We start from the raw sequence: 14009 nt of genomic DNA, 5'->3' as shown, positions 1-14009 counted from the left end.
CCCTTTTGCCTCTCGGCAATCATGTGGCCGCTGGGATAGGGGGCACCCAGCGGTCACATGATCGCCGAGCCAGGAGACAGAAGGTAGAATGCGGAAGACGCCGGACAGGTAAGCAGGCTCCCCCATGGTACAGGCTCCCGGCTCGGCGTTCAGGTGACACTGGTGGTCACATGATCGCCGGCCGGAATCTCCGCGCATTACATAGCGCTAATTGAGCACTATGTAATGTGTAAAGGAGAAGGCAGAAAGGGTTAAAAACCATTTCTGCCTTCTTCTCGGGGGTCCTCAATGAGAACCAGTGCAGGAGTATATCTGCACCCGATGTGTCTGACGATCGGGTGCAGATGCACTCCTGCACTGCAGTGTCGGGCCTGCCCCGACATCGGAGCTGTGGAGAGAAATTATGATGTCGGGGCAGGCCCGACATTGGATTGGAAAGAGTTAAGCTTATCTAATATATATATATTTTTAATAGATCCAAATTTGTTAAAGGGCCACTCTGGAGCAGACACGTCTTCATGCCTGCCCTCCCTGGCTTGATTACCTGCCACACTCTGGAGGTCTTCTTTGTGTATTCTAGTACCTTCCTGCAGTACAGCCCCATGTCTGATACTTATCAGGCACCATCTTGAGTGTTTTGTTTTTCTAACTTTCGGTTTCACAACTATCCCATGATGCATCAGCCCAGATTTATAATTTGTGCTGGCTGAGGGGGGCAGTTTAATTATCATTAGCTTCTGTATTCTTCTAAATAAGCTACAGCCTATAAGTATACATTCAGGAGGGTGAGCTGTCATCTCCTCTATTATACCTGTGTGACAGGAGATGTGTGAACATGATCAGTAACAGGAGAGTCTGTGTCCTCCTGTAGGCAGTTTCTGTGGTAGGTGTGTGTAACAGCAATACACTGACTGTGGAACTGACCTAATTTGAGAACACATAACCCAAAGTAGATCTGAGATCACATGACCATCTGAGGGGGGGGGGGGGGAATAGAGGCCAGGAGTTTTAGACAAAGAAATAACTAACCTAGGTAGCACTAAGCTCACTTATATTTACTGGGAATACTGAATGAATAAAATCTGCTCATTTATGTGTGATGTTGCCGCGTACACAAGGCGTCAAAAGCCCCCCACCATTTAAGTACAGTTGTGATCCTCCGGCCCCATTGAAAACAAACAATGGGCAAGGCATTCTGAGGGAACGCCCCAAGATAGGACATGCCGTGCTTTTTTTCCCAGTGATGCGGGAAATTAATTGCACGCGTATATGACCCCATTCAATAGAATGGGATTTATATTCGTGCGTCTCCCATCGCACAAATCTCAGCGGTACTTACCCATCCTCACCCCCGACGATGCAGTACTGCAGCTGCTATGGTACTCAGTCTTTGTTGTGGAATGGCTACCACTTGAACACTGCAGGCAATCAGAGGCCACAGAGGTAAGGTGCCATTTTCTTGGCATCACTGCTCAGATGCTGGGAGCTATGACACCAGGAGAATAGCAACTGACCACTGCAGCCTCTGATTGACTGAAGTGGTAAGAAAGTAGCAAAACCAGAAAGGACCATAGAGCTGCAGCAGTGGATCACAGGGGTGAGGACAGGCAACTACAACTGCTTTTATTGTTTTAACAGCTTTAGATCTATTTTTAAAATATTGTAAAACACCAGGACAATCCCTTGAATTTTTGAGCTTTTACCACTATAAATCAAGTTTGAAGTGCCTTCCACTAGGGGTTTTCCTACCAGCATCTTTTTAATCCATTGTAAGGCATTCGACTTCTCTAGTAACAGGGACATGGGGACACTGCTAGTTGCTACATGCAACAAAGGGGCAGGCATTCAGAGATTTCTGTATCCATAGGCCCCCATGAAAGCTAGTGGATGCCAAAATGGTGTCCTTTTGATGTACATATGCGCAACGAGACCATATCCCCCCCCCCCCTTATTATACCGTATTGCAGAGCAGACTCTGCTGTCCTTTTCCATAAAGAAGGGTGCAGTTACTAAGAACAACCCCCAACAAGACACTCCCACTATGCAGCATGCTTTTTTTTCCTTTTTCAAAAAGCAGGTCTATGGTTGATGTGCTCCTATATAATTGCATACACTAGAGGTATACAGCAAGTGATATCCCTAGCACATACCTGAGGTTGGAGCTTTACATGAACACTAAAACATTGGGTCTTTGCACCTTCCATTTTCTGTCTCTATAACAAACGCCTATCTTTGTGATTGCAGATATTTGTTGATTTCCATGTCTTTAGAGATAATTTTATATTTTGGTATTTAATAAAAAAAGAAATGACATTTTTACAATGGCCTGTTGGGGGATTATTATTCCGCACTCTTTGTAAGCCTTGTTAGTACCCTTGAGGGGGTCTTCAAATGGAAAATCAGCAGCAAATATGCAGTTAATCCATAGCGACCAAATCCACATCTGGTGCAGATTTGTTTTCTGGTTTCAGCCTTTGTCATTACAAAGGTTGAAATCCACTGCCATAATCTGCAACACAAATTGACATGCTGTGAATTCAAATGGAATTTTTCAGTTCCATGTTAAATCCACATAGCTTGTGCTGTAATTGGTGATTCTTCACAGCAAATTCCGCTGTGGAGATTGCGCAGCATTTCCAGCCTATGTGAAGGCACCCTGAAAGTTCATGCTGGTTGTTCTTACTTTAGTATTGGTTACTTGCATGTATCTTATTGGATATTTTCAATTCAATTGGATTGTGTGGGGAATTGTGCTGCGGATCTGCAGAATATTTCACCCTTTCAAATTAATTCAAATTGAAGGGGTCAAATCTGCTGTAGATCTGCACCAAATCAGCTATGTGCGAATGCTCATAAATCTGCTCCAAAGTGCTTTACTAATTCACTTCGCTTTTACATACCAGAATGAGTTTCTCCAACACATTTTTGCAGGTTTGTCTACGGTCACTAAGAACATCTTTTTGTTTCATTAGAACCCGGTATCGACTGAAGAACTCTTGATAGGTCCACCTAGGACAAGAGAGAAGTCCTACTTATTCCTACAAGCTAGTGACACTCATATCTTCTCATTCATAAAAGACATCAATATACAGCCTTCTGGGATTATGAATGAATACATGTTTTGCCAAAGAATACAATATATATATTTTTACATATATTACACACACTTCATTTCATGGCAATTCTGAAATTAGAGTCTTCAAAGAAGGCCCATTTACATGCAACGATTATCGCTCAAAATTCGTTCAAATGGCCAAAAATGAGTGATCCTCATTACATGTAAATGTGGGCATTGTGCACTTCAAATGGATGATTTTAAGGTGAACTTAAAATCCATTGCTCAGCTACTGACAGGTAAAGCAAACAGATTTACCTCTCAGTAGACCACATGCTGTTATCTCCATGGGAGGCGGCAGATAACATTGTAATCTGCTGGCAGCCACCAGCAGAACAATGCAGCTGTGTGCACACTGGGCCTATGATTAATCACAGGCTGGGCTCTGCAAACATCTCTTGGAGGCCCTTTTACATGCAAATGAAAATGATAAAGTTTAATGGCCATTAACACTGTGCAAACAGATCACAAAATCTTTTAGTTGTTTGAATCTTTATCTTTGCGTGTAAATGGGCCTTAAAACAATTTTACATCCCAAAGACATTACACACTTCTTCTGTACATAGCATGATATAACAGATAAATGCAAATCACTTACCTAGATGGAAAGCCTGCAGCACTGATCCTTATAGTTTCCAACACACCACAAGCTCTGAGCTGTTGGACGGCCCGTTTCGAGTCAAATCTTATAAAAACAAAATCAGAACAATTGAAGATCAAAGATTTAGGAATTAATTGATATAAAATAGCCATCACTGACCCATGTATAATTTGTATCTGATCTGCACTAGGTCATCAGTCAATAACTACAGTCATGTTCGATCTTGTGAGTGAAGACTGACTTCTACATAAACCTAAACTCCCATGCCTTGTATTGTTACCTGCTGAGTGTTCACTTCAAATTAGTTTTCAAGTAGGTTAATTGATAAATAAGGGCTGCTTTACATTGGACGACCATCATCCGAATAGTTATTTCAAATAGTCATTAAAGTCTACAAACGACTGTGTGCTTTTACACTAAGCAATTCTTGTTCACGACATGTTCAGTTTCACAGTCACTGAGGTTCAGACCTCCCTGCAAAGTTACTGCTAGTTGTTGAAAGACAAACTCTTGTCTGTTTACACCAGACGATAATTAACCAGCAACTATTTTTAGGTGAGCTGGAACTAAGCGACTAATGAATGAATTCTCACTCATAACGCAGTCAGTGGCCATGTTTACATGGAACAACTGTTGCTAAAATCCACTATCGAACAATTATTCGGACGAGAGCTGTCCCATATAAAGTCTCCTTAGGCCCCCTTCCCACGAGCGTGACGGGCTCCGCAGCGTAATATTCCGCTGTGAAGCCCGTCACGGCGCCCCCCAGAGCCCCTATACTTACCTGCGGGAGATAGCGTGAAATCGCTTCCCCGCCCACCGCCGCGCGTCACCGCCCGTCACCGCCCACCGCCCTCGCGTCACCAGCCGTGTCACGTGCACGGCCGGCCGTGTCACGTGACGCGGCCGGACCGCGTCATTTGGCGTCATATGACGCTCGGCGGTGGGCGGGAAAGCGTTTTTTCACGCTATCTCCCGCTGGTTACAGCGGGAGATAGCGTGAATGGACGGCTTCCATTGACTGCAATGGAAGCCGTCAGTGCGTACAGCCCGTCCTCACCCGCAGAAAATAGAGCATGCTGCGGGTGAGGACGGGAGAAATCGCGGTGCGTAATTCCGCGGTGGAATTACGCATCGTGAGCATTGTGCTATTAGGTTCAATAGAACCTAATAGCTGCGGGCAACGCCGCGGATTTTCGCCGCGAATTACGCGGCGGAAATCCGTTCGTGGGAAGGAGGCCTTAAGAAACGAAAAACAAGTACGGTCACTGGTTATACAATAACCTTATCATAAGTCCCATCCCTCCAAATAAGCAATGTATCTCATAATCAAAGATGATTCATCAGGTATACCATATCTGTTTCTAAATGATCAATTGCATTTCGTTTGCTTAAGCCCTTAAAGACAGTCCCTTTTTACTGCCCACTTCCAAAAAATCATATTCCCTGTATTTACCCATCGACGTAGATATCTGAGGGCTTGGTTTTTTGCAGTATGTGTTGTATTTTTCAAATGGGACTATGTAATATACTGAAAAACTAACAATTTCTAGGTGTAGCGAAAAGAAAAAAAAAGGGGGATTCCACCATCTTTATTCTATTGGTTATCACGATTACTAAGATACTAACTAACTAACTAAATAAATAAATATATATAAATATAAAATTGAATGTGTCTGTCTGTCTGTCTGTCTGTCCTTTATGCGCTACTACACCATTCATCCGATCGCCATGAAACTTTGGGAAGTTGTTGAGTGCACTCCTGGGAAGAATATAGGCATAGTAAAAATATTCTATGATAAATGGCGCGTGCGTCGTCGACGGTTACGACCCCCCACGTAGATCGTTCGATTTCCATCATTGCCACTAATTCTCTCACTTCCTGATGTCGTAGAAACATGAAATTTGGCACGAGCATTGACTGTCATAAATAGGAAAAGGTAATGGGTCCCAACTCGATTATTCAATTCTATGCGCAAAAGAATTAGCGTCCAAATTTTACATACGGAATCTAATTTTCTCGCTTCCCAATGTCATAAAAACTCGAAATTTGGCACGAGCATTGATTATGTCATAAATAGGAACAGTTAATAGGTCCCAACTCGATTATTCAATTTTAAGCGCAAAAGAATTAGCGTCCAAATTTTACGTACGGAATCTAATTCTCTCGCTTCCCAATGTAATAGAAACTTGAAATTTGGCACGAGCATTGATTATGTCATTAATAGGAAAAGCTAATGGGTCCAAACTCGATTATTCCTTTCTAGGCGCAAAAGAATTGGCGTCCAAATTTTACGTACGGAATCTAATTTTCTCGTTTCCCAATGTCATAGAAACTTGAAATTTGGCACGAGCATTGATGTCATAAATAGGAAAAGTTAATGGGTCCCAACTCGATTATTCAATCCTAAGCGCAAAAGAATTAGCGTCCAAATTTTATGTGCGGAATCTAGCGTCCAAATTTTACGTACGGAATCTAATTTTCTCGCTTCCCAATGTCATAAAAACTCGAAATTTGGCACGAGCATTGATTATGTCATAAATAGGAAAAGTTAATAGGTCCCAACTCGATTATTCAATTTTAAGCGCAAAAGAATTAGCGTCCAAATTTTACGTACGGAATCTAATGCTCTCGATTCCCAATGTAATTTGGCACGGGCATTGATTATGTCATAAATAGGAAAAGTTAAAGGGTCCCAACTCGATTATTCAATTCTAAGCGCAAAAAAATTAGCGTCCAAATTTTACATATGAAATCTAATTCTCTCACTTCCCAATGTAATAGAAACTTGAAATTTGGCACGAGCATTGATTGTCATAAATAGGAAAAGTTAATGGGTCCCAACTCGATTATTTAATTCTAAGCGCCAAACAATTAGCGTCCAAATTTTACGTACGGAATCTAATTTTCTCACTTCCCGATGTCATAGAAACATGAAATTTGGCAAGAACATTGATTATGTCATAAATAGGAAAAGCTAATGGGTCCCAATTCGATTATTCAATTCTAAGCGCCAAAGAATTAGCGTCCAAATTTTACGTACAGAATCTAATTTTCTAACTTCGCGATGTCATAGAAACATGAAATTTGGCACGAGCATTAGGTCCCAACTCGATTATTCAATTCTAAGCGCAAAAGAATTAGCGCCCAAATTTTACGTACGGAATCTAATTCTCTCACTTCCCGATGTAATTTGGCACGGGCATTGATTATGTCATAAATAGGAAAAGTTAGTGGGTCCCAACTCGATTATTCAATTAGCATCCAAATTTTACGTATGGAATCTAATTCTCTCACTTACTGATGTCATCTATATATATATATAAATGAATGACTGTCTGTCTGTCTGTCCGTTATGCGCTACACCACCATTCATCCAATCACCATAAAACTTTGGGAAGTTGTTGAGTACACTCCTGGGAAGATTTCTGGCATAGTACAACTATCCTGCGAGCATCGTCGACAGTTATGCCCCCCAGACAAAGATCGTTTGATTTCCATCTCAAGCACGAAAGCAAAAGGCATTACGAGCAACGGGATGCGTGTTCAACTACAAAATGATGCATCCGCCGAACTTTTCGCAAGACAATTGCTGGATATTGAAAATCCTGAGGTAAAACGAAAGCTGTGCTGTGATTGGTTGCTATATATTATACCGCTGAGGTAACTTGAAAGCTGCGCTGTGATTGGTTGTTATCTAGATATATAAAAACGAATGTATGTATGTATGTATGTATGTCTGTCTTCGCAGCAACGCCAGACAATAATTAACCAGCAACTATTTTTAGGTGAGCTGGAACTAAGCGACTAATGAATGAATTCTCACTCATAACGCAGTCAGTGGCCATGTTTACATGGAACAACTGTTGCTAAAATCCACTATCGAACAATTATTCGGACGAGAGCTGTCCCATATAAAGTCTCCTTAAGAAACCAAAAACAAGTACAGTCACTGGTTATACAATAACCTTATCATAAGTCCCATCCCTCCAAATAAGCAATGTATCTCAATCAAAGATGATTCATCAGGTATACCATATCTGTTTCTAAATGATCAATTGTATTTTGTTTGCTTAAGCCCTTAAAGACAGTCCCTTTTTACTGCCCACTTCCAAAAAATCATATTCCCTGTATTTACCCATCGACGTAGATATCTGAGGGCTTGGTTTTTTGCAGTATGTGTTGCATTTTTCAAATGGTACTATGTAATATACTGAAAAACTAACAATTTCTAGGTGTAGCGAAAAGAAAAAAAAAGGGGGATTCCACCATCTTTATTCTATTGGTTATAACGATTACTAAGATACCAAATATATAAATATATATATATATATATATATATATATATATATATATATATATATATATTTTTTTTTTTTTTTTTTTTTTGTTTTGTATACCAATTTAATAGAATATCTTTGGAGTAAAAGTTAAATTATCTTCTGCCGCCATAATTTTTTTAAAATTATTTTTCTGTCAGTATAATTGTGCAAGGGCGTATTTTTTTGCAGAATACCAAATATGGTTTTGTTTTTTTATATTTGGATTCTTTTATTATAAATATGCAAAGCAGGGGTTAAACTTATTACTTTTTTTTAAAAAAAATACTTAATGCAACTTTTTAAAACTATTTTTTTGAATAACTAATGGACCTTTTTAAAACTAATTTTCACTTTTTTTTTTTTTTTTTTTTTTTTTTTAAGTTCCCATAGAGGGCAAGCACTTCTGATAGTTTGATTGTTCCTGCAGTATGATGTAATACCATAGTATTACAGTATACCATGATCGGCTAGGCAGTCTATCAAGTCACGTCACAGGTATGGCTTGATAGGAAATCTACAACAGCAGAACTGGGAGGCTTTCAGAAGGCCCCAGTTGCCATGGCAACCAGAGCACCCCACGATCCCATCACAGGGAGCCTGATGGGATCTTCGAAACATCATTCGGGGCATTTAAATGCTACTCTCAGAATTAACCGTAGTATTAAAAGGGTTAACTGGTCCAATCGGCGGCGCTCATGGGAGCGGTTGTGGGTGGTTGTTGACTCCCTATCACCCTCCATACATACCCCTAATGGTGGCGTTAAGGGGTTAATGGACGATATTGACACAATTAAAGTACTACTTCAAAACAAATGGAGAAAACAAGTCTTTTTTATGAACAGGTTGGTTATCTGAATACACATCAGTTCTAGCCAGAAGACTGGACTGTTATTTATGGCAGGCAGTTGTCTATAAAGTGAAGAAATTGTAGAAAGCCAGGGTCAGAAGCAGTATTGCGTCTCCTTAAGGAGAGCACCCAAAAAGGAGACTTATTAAGGCAATGCTCCTCTGGGAAATTTATGCAAATCAGAAAGATGGTAAAATACTCTACAGCGCCATCTACTGGATACTGATGAGGGGCAAGCACCCCGAAACAGTCAGTCTATGCATTGTTTCTGGCTTGGTTTAATACTCCCAATCATAGAGGACCTGTTATAAAGGTCACTTGGAATTGAAGGAATGCTGCCATCCAATAGATGGCGCTGTAGAGGTATTTTTACATCTTTCCGATTTGTAGAAAACCAGAAACAGCCCTAGCCTAGTAACTTGGTTGTATATTGTCCCAGGAGACAAGCAACATTCAAGTGGATTTAGAATTGCTGCATATTTACTGCATGGGTACAAAGCAAGTTTATCGAAAGTAGCTACTCACGTGAAAGGGTACTTGAAGTCGTTTGGCTTAATACAGCGTACATAGTGAGGAGTTGTAGCATTCAGCGTTTCCATCAGCAGATGCAGAGAGTTTCTAAACTGAATTGGAAAAAAAACAAAAACTAAATAAATAACCCCCCAAAAAATAAAGCGCCTTGCTGCACAGAAAGTACATATAAACAGCTTTCTTGACTGGCATGTATTTAAACTATTACTAAAGGGTTAAAACAAACCCTCTGCGGCTTCCATTTTCGAGTACTAGGAAAGGAAGTCAGTACCTACAGAAATCCAAGTTTGTTCCATTTTACAGAGCGTCATCTGACCAGTTTACCTGGGTGCCGACCGTTTTCTTATGCTCCTTGCTCGCTTGTTCAGGCTTTGGTTTGCGCAGACTTGTACGCGACAGGAGAGTCCGTCCGGTTGGAGCAGTTGATGTTGGGCTTAAGGCATGCTCATCATCTCGGAACAGCTCTGTCAGCAGCTTAAACTACAACATTCGGGGAAAAATATCATTTTTACAACACGTGGAAAAAGTGGATTGTATAACAGCCAAGAATTTGTAGATGGCTGAAACTGAAATTAGTGAGTGTTAGCAAACAAAACCTACGTGTAAATAAAAGATCGGAAACCATTACGGCTCTGTTCACACTTGGGGCCGTGGCCACCATTTTCACAGGGGCTATGGTGGATGAGTTATAACCTGTTCTATAAACGGGTCTGGCATGTTGTCTTTTTTTATGTGCAATCGGAGTCAAAGTGACCTTTCACCCTGGCGGAATGCTCTGCATTATACACCACAAGTCGCAGTAAATTCCGCACGGCTTCATGTGGATTTTCATGCAGAGAGAAAATGGCTTAAGTCAGCCTGCAACTCCGCATCAAAATCCACAGTTAGCCCTGTGGATTTTGGCGCAAAATTCTGCAGCGTCAGATTCCACCGTGTCCCGGGGGAATTATTCCACCTGTGTGAAAGGTCTTAAAGAGTAACAAGAACCTGGTGAAAACCCAAGGGACGTAAGTGTGCACAGCACGTAAGAGCGGGTATCATAAGAAGCATAACATGCAGTACTAGCAGCACAGGTTAAAAACACGGTTAGGTTTAAGAGCATCAAAAGAAAATTAAAAAATATTTTAGCTGCTTTTGTATTATATAAAATTAGTTTAATGGCATTTCACACTTCATTCAGTGCTAGGCCTTGGTGCGTCAAGCCTTCTACAAGCAGGATGCAAAGTCACAAAGTTTGATACGGTTTCTCTAAGTCAGCATGAAAAGAAAGTTTGTATTCCTCACCTATGCTGGTGATTAATGACTAATCCTAATATCAGGGTACAGACTACTTCTGCTGTTATGAACACAATCCACATTTAACAGCTATCCACAGGATAGGGGACAATTGTAGCATCGCTGAGCACCCCACAATATTTAGTATCCCTCCCAAGTTCATCTCACCCTATGACGATTGTGAGCAGGGAGTTGAATGGACAAGTATCCACCCTGGAACTCCATTCAATGTCTATGGGGCTGATGGAAACAGACAAGTAGAACGTCTGACAATGAACCTCTTCAAGAGGCCGTCCAGTTCAGACAATAAATTTTGTTAGAAAAGAAGCCTCTTTTATAGACCTTAAGACAGCTCATCCAATCATGCCTGTCTTTTTTCTATTCTTAAGAGTGAGTGAGATCTCTCATAGGGATTTCACAGGAACCAAATTTCCCCCCCAATATTTGCCATCGGGGTAGTCTAGTGACCTCCACAGACCACTGATAGCCCTCCGATCATGAAGAAAAAGGCATGTTTCATCAACATTTACCTAATATGTATGGATACCTCAAGTTGTTAGGTCACATCTTTAGGTCTCCTGTCCACGGACGTGTATTTGCCGGTGGTAAACCGCCGGCGAATCACGCTGGCTGAAGCTTTCCATAGCATTGCTATGGAAAGCGCCGGCCCCGTGTCCACGAGCGGAGAAGCATTGCGATTTTCCGCTCGCGGCGGGCAATTCGCAGCATGCTGCGAATTTCCCCGATTCTCCGCGGTCAGTCTATTAGATTAGGCTGACCAGTGGAGATTCGTGCGCAGCTCCTGCTCTAGGGTGGCGGCTCCCATGGCGGCGATCTACCACAGGACTTTGCAACGCCCATGGACAGGGGGCCTTAAAAAGGGTGGAGAATGAACTGCTCTCTGCCCCAGGGGAAACCAACAGCACTTTAAATGCAGCCATGAATATGGATGACAATAACTCACCAAAACGTAAATAAGGGAGATGGAACAATACCTCTGCAACACCACCTATTGGAAGGCAGCATTCCTGCAAGTCAATGTTAGACTCTTTATACAAGCCTTGTAACAAGGTATTGCTGAATCTCCCTTATTTGCATATAACCCAGAGAAGCATGAATGGCCTTATAAGTCTCCTCACTCACTCACCTTCTAGGTGCTCTCCTTAAGGAGAAAAGAGCGTTCCTGACCCTCACCAAAACATAAAATATTGCTTAAAGGGGTTGTCCCGCGCCGAAACGGTTTTTTTTTTTTCAATAGGCCCCCCGTTCGGCGCGAGACAAACCCGATGCAGGGGTAAAAAAAAACAAACCGGATAGTACTTACCCGAATCCCCGCGCTGCGGCGACTTCTTACTTACCTTGCTAAGATGGCCGCCGGGATCTTCACCCACGGTGGACCGCAGGTCTTCTCCCATGGTGCACCGTGGGCTCTGTGCGTTCCATTGCCGATTCCAGCCTCCTGATTGGCTGGAATCGGCACACGTGACGGGGCGGAGCTACGAGGACCAGCTCTCCGGCACGAGCGGCCCCATTCAGAAGGGAGAAGACCGGACTGCGCAAGCGCGTCTAATCGGGAGATTAGACGCTGAAATTAGACGGCATCATGGAGACGAGGACGCTAGCAACGGAGCAAGTAAGTGAATAACTTCTGTATGGCTCATAATTAATGCACGATGTACATTACAAAGTGCATTAATATGGCCATACAGAAGTGTATAACCCCACTTGCTTTCGCGGGACAACCCCTTTAACAATTTATGTAGCTTTAACCCATAAATTGTTAAAAACAGAATTGCATCACAAGAACAGTCATATTTACTAAAAGGGTTTTCCACTCTGGGCAATGCATTTCCAGTAGGCAGGACTCCCAGTCACTAGAGCTCATGGCAGTGGGACGGTCTTGCCACTGGGAACCTGAACAAGAAATACTGTTTTCGCCAAGTGAACAGCTCAGGGATACTGAAAAGCAAATAAGGCATAAATGGCTCCAATTAAAATCAATAGGCATCTGTCTAATGCACAGATGTCAGTGGTTCTACAAAGTAGGGGTCAGTCTCTGCAGCAACACTGGCTTATTTCACAGAAATGTGCAAATGTAGTAACTTCAGACCAGTTAGTAAGGCACACATGCTATAGATTAAATGCTTTTCCTCTTGTAATAAATCCTGATGAAGTTGCACAGCGCAGCAGAGTCCCGAAAAGCAATACACACAAAGAAATGTTCTACTTGGTCATTGGCAATTATCATGCTGCCTTTATCCCACTAATTCTCTCCCAAGCACTGCTCCTCTAGGCGGAAGCAGAAATAAAGCATCACAAAAGCAGAAGATTTAGGAATCTAGATACTGAATGAAAGTTACCTTCTGAGGAATGCGTTTCACACACAGTGAATAATGGAAAAGAGGAAATACAATGCAATGGTGAGACAATAAAATACATATACACTGATGAAATAGATGAAGACTATGAACTGATAATGTGCTGCCATTTACAAAACTGCAATCTGTTTATCACTGCCAAATACAGAAAAACATTGGAATTATTAGAAATTATCAGTGTCTGGAAGGTATGTCCTAGAAACTGAAATAATTAGGTTTGTAAATTACAATATATTGCAAATTTGATTCCTGGAGCCGTGATACCCAGGATATACCAAGAGCTTGGCTCTTTAGCAATGGTGATTGCCCATTTACAAGGTTTATATGATTACTGACTGTGGAACTTGTTCTAGGATTCTGTAGATAAATGTATACATACTACAGATTAAAGTACAGACTAGCCCATATGTTCCTACGCAAAAAACGTACAGTAGGTGAAATAAACACATTTAATTCTAATTTCACAAGTAAAGGCGCACTTACACGGAGCGATGATCGCTCAAACGACAGATTAAGTGACCGCTTTGAGCGATCATTTTGCATAAACTATTGAGTAGCTGCTCAGCTATGGAATAGAAATTTAATGTGCAAATGAAGCCTTAGCTGAAAGCAGTTAATAGCCTGAGGGCTCTTATCTGCTTTCAGTTCCTTTGTTCTCCGACGGAACACAATGCTATCAGAGAACTGCTGCTAAGGCTGAACGACGATTTTTAGGTTGGCCTAAATTTAATGATCAGCTAGCAGTGCACGAAAAGTACACGATGGCCACGCATTTAGACGCAACGATGATTGCTCAAATGATTGCCTTTTAGCAATTTTTGAGCGATCGTCGCTCTGTGTAAATGGGCCTTTAGGCTCTGTTCACATCTGCATGTGGGGCTCCGTTATAAGAGCTGAACAACAAAATCGGGTAAGTGATTCTGGCATGTCACAGACACA

General features: G+C 41.7%; 1 protein-coding gene across 5 annotated transcripts in view; it reads right to left on the bottom strand.

Annotated features, from left to right (window-relative positions):
- MYO5A (myosin VA) overlaps nucleotides 1-14009 on the bottom strand; it is a 146135-nt gene that overhangs the window by 44757 nt on the left and 87369 nt on the right. For all 5 annotated transcript variants that reach the window (XM_066592584.1, XM_066592583.1, XM_066592585.1 and 2 more), the window contains exons 15-18: nucleotides 9742-9897; nucleotides 9412-9509; nucleotides 3714-3800; nucleotides 2901-3009 (exon numbers count right to left, since the gene is read on the bottom strand). In XM_066592584.1, coding sequence (XP_066448681.1) covers nucleotides 2901-3009; nucleotides 3714-3800; nucleotides 9412-9509; nucleotides 9742-9897 — 450 coding nt within the window. The remainder of the gene's footprint in view (nucleotides 1-2900; nucleotides 3010-3713; nucleotides 3801-9411; nucleotides 9510-9741; nucleotides 9898-14009) is intronic.

This window comes from Eleutherodactylus coqui, chromosome 2, assembly GCF_035609145.1.
Source record: "Eleutherodactylus coqui strain aEleCoq1 chromosome 2, aEleCoq1.hap1, whole genome shotgun sequence".
Taxonomy (NCBI): domain Eukaryota; kingdom Metazoa; phylum Chordata; class Amphibia; order Anura; family Eleutherodactylidae; genus Eleutherodactylus; species Eleutherodactylus coqui.
This window is presented reverse-complemented; position numbering and strand designations above follow the sequence as displayed.